The 8465-nt window shown below is 60.3% G+C and overlaps 1 protein-coding gene across 1 annotated transcript; it reads right to left on the minus strand.

The window, feature by feature from the left end:
- Positions 1-2531: 2531 nt before the first annotated feature.
- HES1 (hes family bHLH transcription factor 1) lies at positions 2532-5445 on the minus strand. Its single transcript, XM_055817580.1, has 4 exons — positions 5082-5445; positions 4907-5002; positions 4737-4824; positions 2532-3983 (listed from the first exon to the last, which is right to left on the minus strand). Exons 1-4 carry the CDS (start codon positions 5187-5189, stop codon positions 3499-3501), a joined length of 777 nt encoding a protein of 258 aa, XP_055673555.1. The 5' UTR covers positions 5190-5445; the 3' UTR covers positions 2532-3498.
- Positions 5446-8465: the final 3020 nt, after the last annotated feature.

Genomic DNA, 8465 nt, shown 5'->3' on the forward strand with positions numbered 1-8465 from the left:
GGGCTGGAGCATCCCGGTCCCCGCACCAGGCAGCCCATCCCTAACCTGCTCACACACCGGTGGCACGCAGCCCCCAGGGAGGTTTGCAGTGCTGGTCCCGGGGGGCTCTTGCCCCGGCACCCCCAGCCCACCTGCCTCGCTCCCCCCAAATCCCAGCCTGCCTGCCAGGCTGCTTTTTACCCGTCCCCACGCTCCCTGCAGGCCGGATGCCTGGATCCCAGCCCAAGGTCGGCCGTCGGCCGCGGGCCCTTGGCACGAGTGAGGACGAGGTTTGGGACAGCCGGCCGGGGGGCCGCAGGGCCGGGCCTGGTCCGAGGCATGCGGGCGGCGTGCGGCAGCGGGCGGCCGGCGTTCGGCCCCACCGCCTGCCAGCGGGAGCCGGAGCAGGCTCGTGTGCCGGCGGCAGCGCGCTCCCTCCCGCGCTCCCCGCGCCGCCTGGCAGCCTGCCACCGCGCCGGGGGTTCGCTCCTTTCTCACGACCTCTCAGGTTCCTGAGCTCATCTGGGAGCTATTCATTTCCTGCCAGAAAACAGCCTTGCCTGCTAAAAAAACCACCTTGGCCGCAGAGCGGCCCAGGGCTTGGTACGAGGGCTCTCCCGGCTTAAATCATAAAGCTCCGGCTGTCTGGCTGGAATCAAAGGCAGGGCGGGCGTGGGGCGGGGGGGCGCGGGGGCCCGTGCCATATGGTAGCACTTAAGAGCCAAGGAGGAAGCGAGGAGGGGTTTTTGCGCTGCTTGCGAGGAGTGTGGGAAAAGTTAATTGACTTTAATGACAGGTTTCCCGGGATGGCAGCAGCGGCCGATGGAAGGGAGCAGTAGGGATGCGAGGGGCAGCCGGGGATGCAAGTCCCATGGTGGGTGGGGGCATGGCAAAGCACTAGGGGAGGCAGGCACAGCCCCCTGCCCGCAGACCCCGTGCAGGTGCGCTGCAGGCAGGGATGGAGCGCTGCTCCCTCCGGCTCAGCGTCCTGCGGGCTGCAAATGCACGCGCCGGACTGTGGCAAGCTGCTTAAAAGCCCAAGAGTGATCTGGCTCCAGCCCTGCACGAGGTCCTCTCTGCTGGCAGGCAGGGCTCACCAGGGTGTCCAGGGAAGCCAACAGGAGCTGCATCCCATCCGGCAGCGCTGAGTCCAGTCCCTTTTCCTGCCTGTCCTGCACAGCCCCGTGCAGGTTCACGGCCAAAGAGGCCACCATCCAGTAGCTCAGTCCTGTCCCTTCCTTGGCACTCCTCATCCCTCCCTTACCCGCGCCTGCCCATCCCACAGTACCACTTTGGAGGCACTTGCTGCACCTGAAGGGCAACCCCTGCACATAATGATCCACCGACCCACAGCCTGCATTTGTCATCCCAATTTGTCACAGGCTCAGTGAATTGGCATCAAGAGCACAGCTCCTGGGAATTGCTCTGATCCCCTCAAAGCTCACAAACTCGAGCAGATCTCTCATGTCAACAGGCTGTGGGATAGAGTAAACACAGAAAGCTTCAGAGAAGCCAGTCCAGGCATGGCAGATCTGCTTTATACTAGGCTATTTAAACTCCATTAGCAAATAGGTTCATCTTGTCTTTCACTCATGGTTCTGCTATGTGTTCTCCATTAGGCTACAGCAAAATCTTCCCTGCGCCCCCCCCCCCCCCCCCCCCCATGCACTTTCCAAACCAAATGCTTCAGCAGAAGACTGCTAAGCTGGAACAGCCTCAGCTCTTACAGGTGATGCATTACTTGTCTGCATCAGGTCCACACAGGCCATCCAGCAGCAGGAGCTGGCCTGACGGGGTTCCCAGACAGACAGGTCTTGCAAGTGCTTCTCTGAACACAGGGTGGGCTCTGTCCCACCCTCCGTACCTCCAGTGCAGAGAGGTGACTACAGCTGGTAGAAGGGAAGGCAGGCTCAGCCCATACAGCTACACACCTGCCTAGGGAAGCAGATCCAGTATTCCCAAGCCCGGCACACAAAACCTGGCTGTGAGATGCTGTGAGGGTGGCAACACAGGCAGGCCAGCAAAGTGCTGCGAGACAGAGATGGGGAAGCTCTTCTGCATCACTTGGGACTGCAGCAGAGGCTGATCTCCCCTTTGAAAACAGAGCTGCCCCTGGCCCCAACCTCATCAGTACACCCTGCAGAGATAAATCCCCCCGCTACCCCCCCTCCAAAAAAAAAAATTATCTCAACCATTTTCAGATCAAGAGGCTGTGCTTGCATACAAGGAGAAGGGGAGGGATTCAAACACCAGCAGGTTTGATCTGCCTAGTCTCGCACTCTCCCCAGCACCTGGATACAGCCAAGCACCTGGCTGAGCCAGACAAAATCCAACAAGCTTTTGCAGCAGGATTTGGAAGGAATCCCCAGTGGATCCTGGCATGTTTTAAAGCTGTCCGCTCTGAGTTAGGACTTGTTAAGAAGGGCAATGCACGTTGTAACCTGAGACTGCTGCTCACCTCTATCTAGGGCTTGTATCTTGCCTGGAAATGGGGCATCCCCCATCAAAGCGGTCAGTTGCCACTCATGGTTAGAGAGAGATAGAGAGTCCACACAGCCCCACATCACTCCCCCAGACACATGTTTTCCATAGAACAGCAGAGGAAATGCCCAGCTCTATCAAAAACACATGCAGAGCATTAATCATCAAGCACAGCCTGGCTGGTGCTCAGGGCCAGGAACAACTCTGTGCTTTTAAGTCCAGGTGGAGGTGGTGCTCAGCGCCTGCTGCAGCCTGTCAGCCAGGAGACAGGAGCACTCGTGTCAGGCTTGTCCTGCGGAGAGCCGCTGGTTTTTGTAACAGGAGAAGCTGGCAGGCACCGCTCTAAATCAACTGACTGAAGTCATTCGCGATTTACACCACAGCCTGGGAGCCGGCCCCTCCTGGTCCAGGGCAGGAGGCTCACCCAGGCAGCCTAGACTGGGAGCCAAATCTGTCTCACTTTACCGGGGCTACTCCACTTGGTCAGCCCGAGGAGCCAGAAACAGAGCAGAGGTGCCTCCCTCAGCACATTCACCAGCTCTGCAAACACAAGCTCTTTTTAACAAGTCTGATCAGTTGAGCTGCCCCCAAGGAAGCAGTAATTACATCTGCCCTGGGGGAAGGAAGAGGGGCCAGGTGACTTCAGAAGACGACAGAGGGGACAGAGGGTCTGAGCGACAGCTCCAGCCTGGAGAGCAGGACAAGGCAGCCCTGGAGCAGCTCAAGAGCAAGCCAAGAGCTTGGCTGCCTCCTATGCACACATGCCAGCACTCCAACTTATCTCCAAAGGCCTTCCAAAATGGAAGAGACACTTTTATTTTAAGAGCATTCAAAAAAAAAAAAAAAAGAAGCCCCGATCTTTGGTGTCACATAAGGAAGGGGAGGGAAGGGAGAAAAAAAGATCTCGTGTAAAACACGAAACACTGTCAAGGGAGTGCTATGGTACAAAGGCACAATCCAATATGAACATATAACCTATGTACAGCCGTGCCAGCAGCACGGGGTGCAGCGCTCAGTCCAGTCCAGTGCCCACCACCCTCACCAGGGTCTCCAGACCGAGTCGGCTGTGCTGGGTGGCGGGCCAGGCGGTGAGGCGGCAGTGGCAGCCGTGGGTGGGCCGCCATACAGGGGCAGCACAGCACCGCCCGGAGCAAAGGCGGTGCTGGGGATGAGGAAGGCGAATTGCCCATCAGAGGCTGGCAGCAGCTGGAAGCCACCATACACCTTGGCTGTGTCAGCGCCTGGCTTGCAGGGCATGCCTGGGAGCGGCCCCGCACCGCTGCCTGGTGGCACCAGGGGTGGCCCAAAGGCTGCGGCTGGTGGCAGCGGGGGTGGCGGGGGTGGTGCAGGGTAGTTCATGGCGTTGATCTGGGTCATGCAGCTGGCTAGGTGGCCCAGGAGCCGGGTGCGCACCTCAGTGTTGACACCCTCGCAGGTGGAGAGGAACCGAGTCACCTCGTTCATGCACTCACTGAAGCCGGCGCGGTACTTGCCCAGCACCGTGGGGTCTGTGCTCAGTGCAGCTGTGGGGGGAAAGAGGCGCACAGTGGTCAGCAGGCTGCACAGGGAGTGGGGATGTGCAGCCCACCAGCAACCATATCCTGCAGCCCCTCTGTGCCAGGAATCCAGGCAGGGAGTGCAGCCCCTCTGGCAGCATGTCTTGCCCTCTCAGGTGCCGTGGATCCGGATGGAGAGCATGCCCCCCCGTTACCAAATCCACCAGCATCAGGGACCCAGGCAGGAAACAGACAACCCCCAAGCGTCCTCCTGTATCCTCAAGTACCCAGGACCCAGGTTGGGAGCAGAGTCCCCCCTGTGGCTTTTGTGCCTCCCACTTCCCCAGAACAGACCCAGGTGGGGAACACAGTTCTGCTGATAGAAGCAACACAAGCTGGGACTGCACCCCCCAGCGCCTTCCAGTCCCAGGGATGCATCAGGACAGACAGCACAGTGCCCCCCACAGCCCCTCTGTACTAGAGATGCAAGCCCAGAGCACATCGCCCCTCACCGCCCCCCAGTCCCAGGGATGCAGGTGGGGAGCACTGTGCCCCCAAGGACCCCCCAGTACCCGGGATGCAGTGGGGAGCACTGTGCCCCCCTGTACCCAGGGTACAGGTACGGCACACTGTGCCTGCCATCACCCCCACTACTGGGGAGACAGGTGCCCCCTCTGCCCACCCTACCGAGGACAGGCATGGCACACAAAGCCCCGGGGCACAGGCAGAGCCGCTCCAGTCCCCGCCCCCCCCCCCGCCCGGGCAGCCCCCGGGACTCACCGGTCATCTGGGCTCGCTGGAGACTCCGCAGGTGCTTGACGGTCATCTCCAGGATGTCGGCCTTCTCCAGCTTGGAATGCCGCGAGCTCTGCGGGCACAGGCGGGGCTCAGACCGGCCCGGCGGCGCCGGCCCCCCCCGCACCCCCCGCCCCGGCCCCCCCCGCGCTTACATCCTTCTTCAACGCGTCCAGGATGAGCGTCTTCAGCTGCCCCAGGCTCTCGTTGATGCGCGCCCGCCGCCGCTTCTCCATGATGGGCTTGGAGGACTGCAAGAGAGGCGGCGGTCAGCGTCCGGCGCCGCTCCGCACCGCACTGCCCGGCGCCACCCGTCCCGGCCGCCCTTACCTTCCGGTGCTCCGCCGCCGTCTTCGGCTTGTCGGGCGTCGCGTTGACGCTGGCGGGGGTGGCGGCCACCGGCGAGGCGCTGCTCTTCTCCATCAGGTCGGCCGGCATCCTGCGCCCGCGCCGGCAGCGCCCGCCGCCGCGGAGGAGGAGGCGCGGCAGCAGCGGCGGGGGGGGAGGGGGGGCCGGGGACGGCGGGGCGGGCGGGCGCGCGCTCCGGGCCGGCGGGCGGCGGCGGGGCGCGGGTGCCGCGCGCCCTTGGCCGCTCCTACTTATAGCGCGCGCCGCACGCGCGCGGCTCGTGTGAAACGTCCCCCGCCGCCGTTCCCACACTCGCGCCCAGCCAATGGGCGCCGCCCGCACGCGGCCCCGCTCGTGGACGGCGCCCGCCCATTGGCTGGGAGCCGCGCGGCGGCCGGCGGCCAATGGCGCGGGGCGGGCGGGCGGGCGGCCGCGGTTAACCCCTTGGGCGCCGCCCGCGGCGGGGCGGGGAGCGCGGGGGGGGAGGCCGGCCCTCGGGGAGAGCCGCGCTAATTACCGGGTTAATTGGCGCCCGTGGCAGGCGCGGCCCCGCCCGCTCCCCCCGGGGGGCGCCGGCTGCCGGCCCCGGGGCGGGCTGCGCCGTGGGGGGCCGCGGCCCTCCGGGGTGACGGCCGGACGCGCGGCTGCCTGGGCCCAGCTGCGGCGGCCGACGCCGAGCTACCGTGTTGCAGGGCCCGCCGCGGCCTCCCCCGGGGCTCTCGCCCGGCGCCCTGCCCCTGCCCGCACGCAGGTGTCACCGAGGCCGGCACCGGCGGGGCGGCGGGGCCGCTGCTGCGGGCCCGGCTGGCGGGTGCGGTGGTGCTGCGCTCGCCCCGTAGGGCAAGTGCAAAACCGCCGGGCGGTGCCGGGCCCCCGCGCCTTTGCCACCGCCCGCTGGCCCGGGCGGTTTGGGGGTTCCTTTAAAAAAGAAAAAAACCCACCAAACCAACAGCATTTTGCCTGGGGACTTGAATCTTTTTTTCCCCTCCGCTTGACTGACTTTCTCACACTCCTATTCCCATAGTCTGCCAGCTAAGCCTGAGTCATCCTGCCAAGAACTAGACCTGGCCTATTCAAAAATGTGCTCGCTCGCTTTTCCTTTCTCTCGATCTCTCTTTTCTTTTCTTTCTTTCTTTTTTTTTTTTTTTTTTTTTTTTTTTTGAGTATACACAGTGATGTTTTTCCACCTCCTCCAGTACCTGATCTGCACCTGTATGGGGCCAATCCCACATGTATCACCCGATCTCGCCTTTTCAGAGACCGTGAGAAAAATAAAGTTCAAGAAAGAAGAGAGATATTTGCCAATCTCACCGGTGCAAAGCCCTCGTCTCTGCAGAGGCTTGCCTGCTGAGCCTTCAGATTTTTTTTTTTTTAAAAAACAGGAAAATAAATAAAAGGGAGAGTGTCATGTTTAAAACTGCAGAAAAGTACAAATCCAGTCTTTCTTTCAGCTCCTTGATGGAGCCACAAGCCTTTTGATTGAAAAACAAAGAGCAGCCCTTCAGCGTGTAAGATTTAACTTCAGATGAGCAATATTTGACGTCAGCTTCAATTAGCTATACATTCGGACAAACTCGAGCGAGGAAAAGATCAGGACAGCGCTGGGAAGTTACTACCGAAAAGCCTTTTCACAGTCACCTTTACGGGGAAATCCAAGACAACTGACCAGCATGAAAACCACAGGACATTTCTGAAGAACATAAAAAGTTCTCCAGTGGATCAATAGTTTTTCTAGTGCAGATGTTTGCAGGGGGGGGGGGGATGGCGGGGGGAAGGAAAGTTTTCACAATAACTGAGCTGCTGTTCTCCCTCCTGCGGGGATTTGCAAAGGGCTCAGGAAATGTGGAGCTGGACAGCCCGGCCGGGAATGAGAACAGGCTGCAATTATGCCCGTGTTTATGGCAGCCGGGTTGCTGCTAACCGCCCCTAATTGCCGGCAACAGGTCGGTGTCTCTGAGGGCCTGGGCTCCCACCCCACCGGTGGCCCCTGCCCGCCTCGGAGCCCGCAGCAAGGGTTCTGTGGTGGGGGTGTGCGAGGAGCCAGGCTGTGGGGCTCTGGGCCTCTGCAACAGCATCTGCCTCTGTGGAAGCTTCTGGGATCTGTGGGCATGGGGCAGCGGGGAGGCAGTGACACTGGTGTCCCTGCTCCACATCGCTGCCGCTGCCTTCCTGCTGCTGTGAAATGCCTCACACATGCAAGGGTTGCGATCCCCAGGCAGAAGTGTGTGTACGTGTGAATTCCCCAGGGATCAGGAGAGGAAGGGAAGGATTTGCATGGAAGGATGTCTCTGGAAATGAAGTGGCAGAGGCCAAGTTTAGGCTGGAAGGAGGTGGTGAAGGGGTTTGCAACCACTGAGGGGGACCTGGAACAGATCCTGCAGGCTTCCCCAACCCTGCCTTTGCTTGTGAAAGAGGTGTCAAGGGGCAGATGAAGTACTGAGATAAGGGGCTGCCCCAGGGACTGGAGTGTCCCTTGTCTCACAGTCCTTTGACAATGTTTTTTTCTTTGCTCGGGCAGTCATCTTGGGTTACAAATTGGGAATTGTCCAAAACAGATTTGGGAAGAACCTTCATACAGCGCATTAGGGCATTACTGACTGGCAGAACATCTTGGAGGAAAAATGTGTTGGCAAGAAAATTTAGACTAGTCCTGGGCACATACCCAGGGGTGAGAAGGCAGAATAAAATAGGATGATGCTGCTAGTGTGGCACGCAGGAGGTGAAGAGGTGGCAGGGCTGGCTGTGCCTGCTCTCCTGTTCAGAAAGCAGCCAAGATGAGCGAAATACGCTTCTAGAAATCCCAGAGCCTTAATACCCAAAGCTTGCAAGATTCTAGGTAATATAGAAAATAGAAACCAAGTTGCTTGTAAGAGCTGGGGTACAAGCGGGAGCCCAGGAATGGCAGACCAAGCCTTTCTTCTGGGTCATGGACTGAAAACCTAGCTTGGCCACAGCTCAAAGCTGTCACCACCCTGAAGGCTGGAAAACAAGTGCTGCATCTCAGGGACATGTCCCTGGCACAGATGTCTCCTCTGGGCAGCCCCGCCACACATGCCTCCGCTTGTGGTTCCTATCCCAGAAGCTGTTGTGCAATCCATACCCAACCGGCTCCCCTGGGAGGTGTGATCTCAGAAGCGTTGGGCACAGGTTTCGGGCACAGGTTTCCCCTCTGTAACTGGTTGCCAGATCTCTGGGACAAGGTCACTTTCAAACCAACTTCCTGACAAATCTCCCTAGATGAAGCAAAGCTTTCATGGACGTTGCTCCCCTACACAGTAGGTCCTCGTGATAAAGAGGGCAGCTTTTGTGCAGCAGTGCCACTGCCTGGCCCTCCCAGTGGCAGGAGCAGCTCACTGGATAGATTGG

Source organism: Falco peregrinus, chromosome 12 (assembly GCF_023634155.1).
Source record: "Falco peregrinus isolate bFalPer1 chromosome 12, bFalPer1.pri, whole genome shotgun sequence".
In the NCBI taxonomy this organism is placed as follows: Eukaryota; Metazoa; Chordata; class Aves; order Falconiformes; family Falconidae; genus Falco; species Falco peregrinus.

Excerpts from the sequence above, each read along its gene's own strand:
- HES1 (XM_055817580.1), bottom strand. The coding sequence starts at position 5,189 with ATGCCGGCCGACCTGATGGAGAAGAGCAGCGCCTCGCCGGTGGCCGCC. Across the intron at positions 5,003-5,081 it reads CGGCGGCGGAGCACCGGAAG|TCCTCCAAGCCCATCATGGA; the intron begins GTAAGGGCGGCC and ends CCTCTCTTGCAG. Across the intron at positions 4,825-4,906 it reads TGGACGCGTTGAAGAAGGAT|AGCTCGCGGCATTCCAAGCT; the intron begins GTAAGCGCGGGG and ends CTGTGCCCGCAG.